This window comes from Dicentrarchus labrax, unplaced genomic scaffold, assembly GCF_905237075.1.
Source record: "Dicentrarchus labrax unplaced genomic scaffold, dlabrax2021, whole genome shotgun sequence".
NCBI lineage: Eukaryota > Metazoa > Chordata > Actinopteri > Moronidae > Dicentrarchus > Dicentrarchus labrax.
This window is the reverse complement of record NW_026136714.1, coordinates 8128376-8141645: the sequence shown is the minus strand read 5'-3', so window position 1 is coordinate 8141645 and position 13270 is coordinate 8128376. Positions and strand designations below refer to the sequence as shown.

General features: G+C 38.8%; 1 protein-coding gene across 1 annotated transcript in view; it reads right to left on the bottom strand.

Annotated features, from left to right (window-relative positions):
• Nucleotides 1-13180, bottom strand: part of bin3 (bridging integrator 3) — a 28643-nt gene extending 15463 nt beyond the window's left edge. The window contains exons 1-4 of the mRNA XM_051422672.1: nucleotides 13038-13180; nucleotides 6732-6780; nucleotides 5785-5825; nucleotides 775-836 (exon numbers count right to left, since the gene is read on the bottom strand). Coding sequence (XP_051278632.1) covers nucleotides 775-836; nucleotides 5785-5825; nucleotides 6732-6780; nucleotides 13038-13045 — 160 coding nt within the window. The 5' untranslated portion in view covers nucleotides 13046-13180. The remainder of the gene's footprint in view (nucleotides 1-774; nucleotides 837-5784; nucleotides 5826-6731; nucleotides 6781-13037) is intronic.
• Nucleotides 13181-13270: the final 90 nt, after the last annotated feature.

The following is a 13270-nucleotide window of genomic DNA, read 5'->3' as shown; positions in this document are numbered from 1 at the left end:
AAATTGTGAACCGGAGTAGCCCTTAAAAGATATTATCGTCCCTCACCAGCTAATTGGCAGTGAGTTCAATAGAGCTCTGCATATCGCCACCCTTGACTTGATAAATGATGGTCGATATAGAAAGCAGTGTATTAAATGCAGTGCTGACATGCAGAGTAGGTCCAGTTCTTTGTTTAGTAGAGGTTGGTGGAGACGGGACCTGCACAACAGATGGAATCCATTAACGATAATGAGGGCCTGACAGCTATGACACTTTGATGATGCAGACATCCATATTCCAGAGCACAAAGGAGAGGAAATGAAGAAGCCTCTCACTCCTTCATTCGTCCCCGCTCCTCCACCCCCACAACTGACTACTTACCACAGGCCATGTCTACTGCTGCTACTCAAATATACAACACCAAAACCAACAAATAAGCAAATATAAAGTAGAGTAATCATGTTTTCTGTGCCCGACAAACCATGAATAAATGAAGGCAGAGATGGCATACAAATCGAGCCCTAACTCAACATTGTATAAAAAAATACACTCATACTAACAACACACACAGACCATGATAGCCTAGAAAAACCTATATAAGATTAAGGCGAAGTCCCGCACTCTCTCGTCTCATTTGTCGAGTCGTTCAGAGAGCTAACGCACCTCCAAACAAACCAAGACAACCAAATGTCTTTCTAGCTCTGAAAAACCTGCCAAGCAACATCAAGTATGTTGGTGAACAAGTGGAGATCAATGGCACACCCGGTAACACACAAGTTGGTGGCAGAACACACCTAAATCAGCCTCAGTGCTTTTCTTCATGTCCTTGTGAAGCTTTTTCGTCTGATCCTCCAGCCTGCAAGACAAGAGGAAGAATTATTATCAGCCAGCGTCAGTAACATTGAAAATAATTGGAGATATGGGCTGAAATGCATAACGAACAATAGTATTAGTCAGAAACATAACAGGTATCATAATTAATTTATATATAATTAAAGGTGTATTCCATCCACTCAAGACATGGACAACAAAAAAAAACATTCAAACCAAAAACCTAGAAAAGGAAATTAGAATAAAAAAACATGGTTCAAGAAGGAATTACACATTTCATTGATTCCACATAAAATGTTATTATAACATCCGTTAGCTAATTAATAATACAGGGAATCCTTCTTGTTACTGTCAACTACATTTGCGCTCAAAAGCATTAATGTCTTCAATCATTTCACTGCACATATTCCATTGATGGGTGTTAAAAATGGCAATTACCAGACTATGGAGGCTGAAAACACATGCCATTCATTATATCAATTAAGGCAAACGAGGGGTTTAGAATCTCCCCTGAGACTGCTGTCATATCACTTCTCCTGGTTTGATGAAAAAGGGAATGTGGTGGGGTTTCATTTCCATCTTTGCTTTGAGGGATTATATTAACAAGAAAGACAATAGCTGTGTAATCCCATAGGATTTCTGGTGGGGGCACTATGGCCACTGGCCACAAGATTTATAGACATTGGTAACACGCACATGGCTATGTAAACCAAAAATGGCAGTCAGTTGCCTCCATACACAGAGTTTTGGCAGTTTGTTTTATTGCTCAGCTGCTGGGAAACAAACGGTGGGTTACTTCAGCATACCCACAGGTACATAAAACAATATGACCGGTTCTCTGCTGCCTCTATAATGAAACTCAAGTAAGGCTTCAAAGGTTATGCTCCAAAATCATTAGTATTTATCATTATTATTATTCATTTATAATTGAAGCTTTTAATATACCCAGAGAACACACAATGAATTAGCCCACACAGATGCATTTTATAAAACAATCTACAAGTGACAGGACAGTAAAGGAAATATTTAACTCCAAAAAAGGCAAAATAATTTGTCATCACATTTTTAAAAAAATATTGTGCATATAAGTATCTCCCAAGAGTTCTGAAGCTAGATAAGGGATAAGTACAGTCCTTTCTTGTTTGTGCAGGCTTTTTTTGCCTTTAATGGACAGAACCACAGAAGAGACACAGTACAATCAAAAAGAAATATTGTTCATTTTGCCACAAAGTAGCATGTGAGGTCTTGAAAAACTGTCAACAACAGTAGCAAAAACTTAACATTTAGTGGTTGCCCTGACAAAAGGCTAGTAAACTCTAAAGATGCAGAGTCTGAGGGTAAATAGAAAACATTAGTTATTTTCTATCATAACTTGTCCTCTACATGCTTTTGTTTGTCTTGACGTGTTTTAGGATTCCGCACTCAATCGCCACAGACCAGATGGAGGTTGTTCCAAAAATGTCATTTGCAGTAAATGATGTAACTTCATCCCTTATTGTTCATACCACAGGAAAGGAAAACATTCTGTCAGAATAATCTCCACAGTAACTTCTTATATTAACTCACCAATTAGATGTAACTGGGTCTCACAAGCCATATCAGCCATATTCTTCTGAAGTCATCAAAATATACTATTACATTCCAGATATTCAGAAATAGACGTTTCTAATTGCACCAAATGCTACTCACGTTATAGTCAATATTATTAGCAATACTTTAGGCAGAATTTAGTCAGTATCTAATAATTAATGGGCTTCTTTCTGTTTCCATAAAACCAGGCTGCCCAGTGAGCACATTTTTAACATGCATGTAGACCAGGAAAATGGATGTGCTGTGAAGAGTTCAGGGCACTGTATTATCAGACAATCGCTGCAGGTTTTCTGTTTTATAGACAGAGAAATTAAAAGCTGCCCTAAAGAGACAATATTTCCATGCAGCTATTATATTACAGTTCTGTTTTGAGTCATACCTGCAACTGGAAAATTGCCTCTGACATTTTTAAAAAACATCTGGATACGGATATGTGGTCAGTTTTATCATTTGTTTTTGTGATGGCCGCAAGTAGAAGCAGTTGAGAATTCATACTACATAACTAGACTTTATTTTGAATGCAGTTCTGAATGCCAGTGAGTCAATGGAGGGCATCATGTAGAACAAACTAAAACTAAAATAGTCTTGTAAATTGGCTGACACAGTTAACACTTGAGAGTAATGAAAGGAGACAAATATGAGATGTGGAAAATAACAGCATAACAGTAAAACCCTGCCAATCATGGAGATCGGGTTGTGGGATAGTGGTTGAAAGCATCTCACTATGTAAACAAACTAGCATGCTCTGAGACCAATGCTTGTTTGTGCATGTGAAACTCATGTTGCAGAGAGTACCTCCTACTTTAAAATGTGTTGCACAATGTTGTTGCATCTTCCCTACTCTGTCAGCACTGACTCTGAGAGAGAGCCATTCTGGATGAGTGCCAGGTGAGCATGGAGTCTCTTTCCAAAAGGTGATAATAGAGCAGCCTAGTAGAACAGCTGCTGCTCCTTGCTCCAGTGCCCCAATGTTGGACCTGTGCAGCCACAATCATCTAGCCACATTGCCTATTGAAAGCAGGAAAAACACTAGTGTATTTTATATGACTTTCATATACAACCCTTTGCATGACACTAGAAAAGGAACAGGCATTCGACCATGTTTGACTATTCATTCCTTTTGGGTAAATATCTAGTCACTGGCAGGCACACCAGAACCAGGTCAGGCAGTATAGTTCCATGTAAATCACCATTAAAACCAAATAATAATAATAATAATAAGACATTGTGCAAATATGTTTACTAACTAGAGCATTTTATCTAGGGCTGTCCCCTAATAGTTGACTTAATCATAAGTCACTGATAAGAGTCTCAGTCAACGCACTTTTCAGTAATTGGATAGTCGCAGACAAACAAAAACAACATCAAACTCCACAGACATGGACCTTTTCTCTTGTAACACAAGGAAGTCACTTACTGGTGCGCTATTGCATATGCTAACTCTACTAGCTGCTGCCACTAGCTAGTACCCGGACTGGGAGCTCGAAGGACTGGGGGAGTTACCAGTAGGAGCGGGGAATACTGCTAACGAGCAGGGCCGGAATGTGCAACAGATCCGGAGCGGACCAACAGGGGCCGGCTGATTTATGATGATGAAGAGGAGCGAGTTTGTAGCAAGTTAATTTGTAAGTAACTTTTAACGTTATACATCATCCATCATATCAATAAGTCTGCCTGTATTTGTCTCAAGTTCAAGTTCCTAAAATATATGAGCCTGTCATGTAGTGATTGCATGTTTTTGTTTTGTGTGTTGAGTAAACAGATAAATAACCTGGGCCAATAGATTTGCTAATTGTGGATATATAGTATATGGTGTGTTAAAAATCAATTAAAAAGTGACACTGATGTAACAGCGTTTGTCACCCAGACAACATATTTTGGTTATAATTATTAATAACAACAATTTTAAGGGAATGTTTATGTATATATATGTAAAATGTTTTGTAAAATTCCATCTTTTGTCAGATGGACAGAATGCAAAAACAGGAATGGCAGTGAAGCATACCAAGTAAATTTAGGTCATAGATGCACCAGAACTTGTTGATATGGATCTCCAGGGTGGAGAACCTGAATGTCTGTACATGCCTGCTGCTCTGACTCATCTATAAGGTCTATTGGCACCACACCTTCCTGATAATGGGCCCTCCTACTCAACAAAACCTGAGAGGAAAATGGTGCTCCCACTCATTCTGCGGGGCCCTCGGGGAGTTTCTATAACCTCTGCCTCACAGTGAGAGAAGGCCCGGATGTTCTGAGCTCTCAGGACTTGGGTATTTAAGAGCTCTGAACCCCTCTCTCATATGTTTCATAGAAATACTGAGATCATGTTACTCAATTTGAAGAAGGCTGGTTGAATAATATGTGTCAACAGTTCATAAATTAGCTTTTTAATTACTTGTAAAAAAGCCCTGAGAGTGTTAGCCTCTGCAAATTATTGAAATTCTTGGACTTTTTTCTCAACACATTTATGAACACTAATGATGCATTTACAGGAAACTGTATACAATTGTAACTTCTAACTTAAATCTAGGTTTATTAGAGGTTTTTCTAACAGAAAATAAGCTCTCTTTCACAATTTCTAATTTCAGGCTCCACCATAGCTCAAATGTGGGTCCTTTCACAGTTCAATGTTGAGAAAAAAAAGGGACCAAACACAGCGGGGATTGACAAATTGTGTGGGATAAAGAAACTGTATGTACAATGAAGGCTCATGTTAAGTGTTAGTTTCTCAGAGTGCTTTGTAAACATGTAAAACCAAAATACCTACATGTTAAGTAAAATTACACAATAACACACAACAACAATCTAATTTTGGGCCAACATGCATACATTTGTGAAAAGATCTCCCAATGTTTTCAGATTTCCAACATATTCATTACATTGTGGCTGGAACATATTTCTTACTTCAGAGCTCTCTGGCTAGGGAATGCACGATAACTGATATATAATTCATGATAAATAATACAAACACTTACAGCAGTAATATAGCAGTAGTTATTACTGTGCATTATTACAATTAACAAAGGAATACAAGGGGGGATTGCCTCACACACCCCAATTTGGACATTACACAGCAGAGGGCTTATAAATACACACCATAGTAGAAGCTATAAAAAGCTAAAAGCTTTTCCTAATTTCATTTTTAACTTATCTGGAAATTCAATGTTGATAAGGAAAGTTTACTTAACATGCTTTTTTTTATTCTTAAAACCAGCCGTACTTCCAGAAAAAACATGTGTGCACAGATATAGTGTAGGAGAAATCCCCTTTCACCCAATTGAGGCCACCAAAAGACAAACATTTTACACACATACATGGACCTTAAACACACTCAACAATACACACATAGTAGGGGTTGAGGGGTAAGGTTAAGTTAAACTTACTTTTGGAGTTTGTCATATTCTCGCTCAAAGTCTCTTTCAACCTAAAAGAAAAACACATTTCATGTAAAATTCTGTGATTCCTAAATGTGTTAGGCAACAAAATTCCTGTTTACACATACTGTACGAGCAACCTGTGCGTGCATAAGCTGTAGTATCAAGGCTTGTGTTACCACTCAACCATTGTACAGTGGTTTACTCCTTTACCTTTACCACAATAGCTACTGGGCTATGGATTTTCTCAGGAACAAGAACTTTTATGAAGCCTAGTCCATAGCTAAGGAACTGTATCACTGGGTTTCAGTGGAAGTGCAGATTAAATACAGTAGTAAATCAAGTTCCCAGGGTCAACAAGGGTTAAGACCATTTGTCCAACAATGTCTCTAAAATATGCCAAGCAGGTTACAGAGGCAGCATGAGTTCCTGTCTTGTGGTCCTGTGGGCTCCTGGATTTAAACACAGTGGCCAAAACAACGAGGAAGGCAGCTGACGCTTTGTCGCTAGTGGATCATCTAACTGGGCTGCCTCTAACCCACTCCCTGGTTTTTGTCTAGGATGGCACAGGAAGCTGGAAACCCAGTCTAACAGTGACTACCGGGCCACAGAGCCATTACACTGGAAGTGGTTTTCTCCAGAAAGGAGAACACCCACTCACTGTCACTTCAAGGTAACCACCTCTGCCCCCTTGCATGGCTCAGACAAATTGGCATCCAATAAGTCTTTTGGGTGAGGCACTCTGATGACATTATTTAGACTACTATTCATGTTGTATATGCCAATTGTAAAGGCCAACAACTACAGCTAAACCTTCACAAATGTGTTTTTCTTCTGCATATACTGCCTTCAATTTTTTTTTTATTAATTTACAGAGATTTCATTGAATTTTCTACACTAAAGCTTTTTGAGTGATGAGTTAATTGAGTCAACTTTTGTTCTAGTGAGTGACTTACAGTTTTAGAGACAATCTGCTTCTTTGGTTGTCCAATCTTGAAGGGAATCCTGAAATCACACAAAAAGAAATGACAGGTGACAGACAGAAGAAACTGGAAAATGATTACTGAAAGCTTAGATTGTCATCAGTTGCATGATGGGTGACTAGAGGCTGGTACGGGTCTAAAAGGTGAACAAGCGCCTCTTTCAGACCCTTGACACGGACAGTCTGAAGCTGTTAATTCCTGCTTCTCTGGAGTGTGCACTCAAAGCCATGGACATTAACTTCATGTCATCACTAAACACATCTGGCTCCCATTGCAGGCGGATATCACTAAACAGTCCCCTCTTCTCAGTGTGGCTTTACTGAATGACCCCGGCTGGCAATCAAACACAGATGCATGCTATGTTGTATATCAGACAAATACTATGTCTATTTGTCAGGCAGAAACCCTGATATGTTGGGACTTAAAGGGGTACAGCCAGGACAATGACTTCCTCTTAAAAGAAAACTTGAGACCAGTGCTACAAATCCAACATGAAACAAAACATGTGGGTTAGTGTAACTGCAGTAGCTGCACCTAATTTTCAGAATGAAATACAAACTTTTCTTCAATCTTGAAAGACAAACACACCGACATCCCGACTATAGTTTGAGAAAAAGTAAAAGAAACCTATTCCTTCTTAGTTAAAACACAATCTTTTATCCCAATTTCAAAACCTTCCCTTTGCCTGAATAAGTTGCTGCCGAGCATCAGAGTGCTTTGGGAATCCATGAGACAGAATACACTGCCTTGCCAATGTGCTTGGCTGTACGTTGTCATTGATGTGGCACTAATAGCCTGAAATCTAAGCTATATGATGGACAGTTGCCGCTGACAGGCAGGGTGAGGCAGCAGCTGCGTCAAAAGAAAGGTGTGTAGACTAATGAGATGGAAAAGAGAGGGTGTGATGTAGGGCCTCGTTGTGCAACCAGGGAATGCTACTGATGTGTGGGGAAGATCCTTTTGATGACAGCTCAATCACAAAACTCAACATGGCCACATAACAGCAGGATTAATCTAGTAAAAAAAGAAGAAAAAACGGGTTTCACTAGTGGCTCAGGTATCAAAATTTCCTTTGATTTACTTGCTCTGTGTTGATGCTGTGCTATAGCTTGTATCAGACACCAATTGTCCTTATCTTAACTGAAGTTTTGAATTAATCCTTTATTCATTAAAAGACAAACAGATTACTCTACACAAAATTGGTTGCTTTTGGCTCCGAAAAGTAGTTTCACCCATTGTGTCATCATCTGGGTGAGCCAACACGGAAAATAACCACAGATATTACTCACTGTCATTTTATGTGACTCACCTTTCTCTGATTACCTGATTAGTGAACTATAACGTCACATTAGGTGCAACACTTAGTATTGTATGTAGCAGACATAGTTCTGTTCCTTTTCCAAAATACAAAGAGTTCTTTGAATGTAAACTTAGGCTGGAGATCAATTAGCACTCTCCCTGAATTACAATAAGGAGAACCAGCCTCGCACAGCCAGACAACATCTTGCAAGATCAGTTTTAGTATGAGATTTAAGTGTGGATTGATTTGTGTGTGTGTGTTTTATACTAATAGGTTATAGGCACCTTGCTACTGGAATGAATTGCAAAAACAAATTGAAGATGCTCATTCCGTTGAGGGACATTAAAGGCTTTCTAGCTAATAATATTTGGGATTGTTTTAATTAGTGTGTCTGTACGTGTGATGACTGCTTTGTGCGACTGAATTGTACTATTAGGATGTTGTACGTAATTGGTCTTAGGTCTATCTTGTAAAAGATATCTTGATGTCAATGAGACTTCCTGAATAAATAAAGCTTAACTAACAAATATGCACAACAGCAGCGTGTGTCCATTTTAACAATGAACAATTGTACAACTGAAATTTAAGGGAACATCACATGACTCAGTAAAGTGAGTAAAAGGACACGTAGAAGTTGCACAGTATACTGCCACTTTGTTGATTTGGTGTGTTATATTTCCTAGTGCACTAGTGTTCATTTCAAAGTGATTTTGCATTATTTCATGTTATTCTGGTTTGTACCAACAGATCAGTTTTGTACCAACACTGCACAACGTCTGGCAACAGCTTTCAGTGTTTCCTCCCATTTGGTGGGTGTGTCGGGGAGAAAATCATGACATCCATAGCACAAACCCAATGGAAGAGTTAAGTATAAGCCCTACAGTGTTCCAAACAGCCGTCAATACACGATGAAACATATATTTAAATGTTTGCTTTCAATGTTCTCTTTTTCTACGTTTTGGCAGAAGGGATTTGTTTCTCAATGACATCAAGAGAGTCGGTCCAAGCGTAACTGTATTAAGGCGGATTTTCCCTTTAATGTACCAAAGGATATATTTGCTGGGGGGGAAAAAATGAAAAGAGTCCTTAACTTTATAGATTCAGAGTATATCCACTTCTACGAGGAGCCAAAGGAAAGTGGTCACTCTCTTCAGCTGCTCATGAGAACTGGCAAACACACAGAGTGAAGTGTGCTTCGGGGAGGGTGAGGGAAAATGTAACAGGCAACCAGAGGGAGAGAATGAGAAAGAGGGAGGATGGTAGTCACTCACTGTGAGAATCATTTCTAATGTTTCTTCACACAGCAATATTTCTGTAGGGGCTGTCACATTTAGAAACATTGGTAAGTCGGGTCCTGTGAACCCAGAACTAGTGTCTAACATGGCAGAGGCACGGCCACAAGACTGCTGAAGACTGAAAACTTATGTGTTACACCACATTTTTCTGAAAACAAATCTAAGCCTAGTGATAGCAGGCATGGGAAGTTCAGCTGAATACTGCCCTCATATTTAGTGCTATATACTTTGGACAATTTGATAAATATAATCTACCATCATAGTATTTGTTACATTACTATTTGAATCCAAAACTTCACTTCACAACCAATAAACATTTACTGACAAAAGTAAATAGGAACCAATAACTCAAGACATTCATAAATAGGATAGTTTTAGGGAATAGGATTTTTAGAGAACCACAGTAATGTAAGAGGTTGTTGGTAATATTTGGTCATTGGCCATTTTCAAGCCCAGAGGCATAAAAAAAAAAAAAAAATGCTCCATTACAAATTCGCTGTCATTGTCAGCAAGTTGGTCAACTTGCATTTGGAGAGCTATCGGATCTTTGCTGTAATAGGCTACACGTCACTGCCATCAAGTAAGCACGTAGGCAAGAACAAAGACATAACAGTCTTCTCTATCCGGGACACATTATGCACCGACTGGAAGAACCAATGGCTTTTCACGAAAACTGCAAATGTGTATGCCATTAGAGGGACAGTGCATCATTCGACCTTGGATATTCCACGGAGCACAGAGGGCTAGTTGAAGATGTTGGGAAGTGGAATTGTTCTGATGATGACCCCAAAGTCAAACCCCTCACGTCATAGAAGCAAGTGTGCAAGCCCTACTGGAATGCATCAGTCAGCAGAGTCCATAAAGGACTCTTTTTACTGGTCTAGCACCCCACTCTTGACCTTGTGTTTGGCGGTGCGTGCTGGTAGAAGCGTCGCTTGCCAGCCATTGACTGTCTGACTGAACTGAGTGACGCCGTCTTGCTTACAGTCTACCCTGAAAATTACACTAAGAATGTGTCACATATTATAAAGGGAGATGATGTACATATACGTCACTTAAAGAGTTTGTTACAGTACATGTTAGTTTCTCCCCATTTCCTCTTGAACTGCCTTCATGAACTGTGAGAAACAAGCACTGAATTTATTCAAGCCTCCTAAACAGCAGCACACAATTCAGGACTTGTATGACCAACCTTCTCATAGTTGTAAAAATCAATCATAGTCATAGCTGAAGTGATACATTTAAATTCAAGACAGAATTCAACTGTTGTTGTTGCAAACTTCCAAGAAATCGTTGTAGACAATCATTGCCTTCATAGTCTGAAAGCTTACAACAATGAACCAAATTAGCCATTACTGTCTAAACAGCCATTTTTTTGCATAAGCTTCTGTCAAAGAACTAAAAACAACTCACCAAAAGTTAAATGGTGAGCTACAGATATGATCAAACTCTAAGATCCCTCAATAGCTAAGCAAACCCTTGGTCCCGCACACAGTAGGCTATGAAAGAATAAATGATGCCATCCCCTATGTCAAACATATAACACACAGGGTGACAGCAGATTACACATCCTGCTCAACCTGGTGGGCAACCATTTTCCAAGAGCAGAAAACTAATCTTGGCTAGGAAACATGAAACAAACTGCTGCCAAAAACCCAAGACAACACAAAGGCATATCAAAGAGAACAATTCGTAGGCTATATAAAATACTGCATAAAATGTGGCTATATACATAGTTGATTTTCACCCTATAATTTTCTTTTGAATAAAACACGACGAGAGTACACAATGCTACAGATTCAGACTACAGCTACATTTCTACAAAGAGCCAAAATGAGAAGACATGATGGAACTAATCATAAATAAACCTGAAGACACCATTGAGTGAACATTTCCTTTTCTACAAGGTTTTGGGAAGTTGTTCCTTGTTTCCTGTGAGAACTTGGGTTGGGCCAGGAACTGATGTGGGCCAGTAAAGCCAAGTTACATTCATGTATCATGTAGAGATATTATCTAAATAAACTTGTCTGGAAGAAGAGTCAAGAATCAGAAACGCACAAAACATATTCTGTTGAGGACGAATAGCTTGCTCTTGTTGCCATTCGGCTGAAAATTATAGCACATTTTTATTGTTTTGTTGTTGATTGCTGTTGTTTACTTTCTCAGGGAGATCACCAGCTGGGTGGAAGATCTCTGATTACAAGACTTGCAGATTCACTTGTCTTTATTCATTGAACTCAATTCCATAATCATCTGTGGCTTCACAGAAAATTACATATTTCCAAATGTATAACAACATTATATGGTATGGTAATCATTATCATATCCCTTTCTGATTAGGGTTAAAAAATGAACAAATAGTTTCATTATCGATTAATCTGCCAAGTATATTCTCAATTAATCTTCATGGAAAATGGTGCAAACTGTCCATCACAACATCATGATGTCTTGAAATTGATTACTTTAGTCAACCAATAATCCTAAACCAAACACACAATGACAAAGTAATGCACCAAATTTTAAAATGTGAGAAGCTGAAATCAGAATACGTTTGGCATTTCTGCTTGGAAAATGACATGAAAGAATAATTAGTCATCAAAATAGTTGCCGAATTGTTTTTTTAGTCAACTGACTAATTAATTAATCAACTACTATCATTTTAACTATTGTTAAAGTACCTGTGGGGCTATAGCCTACTGACAAACAAAGCAGACCAAGGCAGACATAACTGTGTCAACTGTGGCCCTAAAATCTGTCATTAAACTAGCTGTCAGGGGCTTCTCTTGCTACCAGCAGGTTAACTCCACACTAGTAGAAAATTAGCCGAAACTTAAGTCAAATGTTTCCCAAACTTGTGTTATGCAACTAAAACAAAACATATGGGAGTGCTATTCGTTTGCAACCTGAAGAAAACAACAGCTTTGTAAGTTGCAGTAAACAAACATATGTTAGAGGTATCAACACACTGAACCTACCCAGCTACTTTCTAGTAAATGCTCAGTTGGTCACTACACGGTAACATCACACTGTTGTCATATTACTGTTATGTCTCCACGGAAGAAAATCCTCAATGAGTTTGAAGTGTATGTGAAAATGCTAAGTGGACTAGCTGCTGTCAACTGGGGATCAAATCCCTTTAAATGGCTTCGGTGTTGACCCTGTTGACCTAACACTTAGATTAAGTTTCAGTGTTATGCTAAAGGAACAACCTAGGTTTACTTGAACTGTAATAAAACAAGCAGCTGTATCTTCAGACGATAGCATTAGTCCATAATATTTTTTTTAAAGATCTTGTTTTCAGGGACCAAACTAGCGTTAACTAGCTCACTTAGCTACTGTACAAGTTAGCTATTAAACAACTTTACTCGGCTTAACCAAAACACCCTTCGGTCGATACTGACTGTCAGCAACAACTACCGCTGTGCTTGCAACTGTATACTAGAGAAGACACTTCTACATAACGTTACATATGAAAAGTATTTAGGTTTTATTCGTGAGACGAGAGTTTAACAAGCTAGCGCTAACTCCTCTTCTACTGTAACGTTACTGTTTGTGTAGCGCCACCAGGAAATAGCCATAGCCCGGTCGACAAGCCATCTGCTCTAGATAACTATTAATGTATCATTCCCCTGTTACACTTTTAATAAAATACGCTAAATTAGGGATGTAGGCGAAATACATTACCAGCTCATTTTGAGTGAACTTTTATTCCGGTTTCATTGGGTGTTTTTGTTATCTTCCGAGGACCTCATTCCTCTCCACCAGTCAACAGTCGAGCCTTAAACAGGAAGTCCGGAGCTAAGCCGCTCGTGTTTCCTCTAAGGAAGTTATCTGACAGAAAGTAGGGAAAAGCGACAACAATAATAATTTGGTCTGAGGTTATGATGTGTTATATCTGACGGCTAATGCTCACCTTT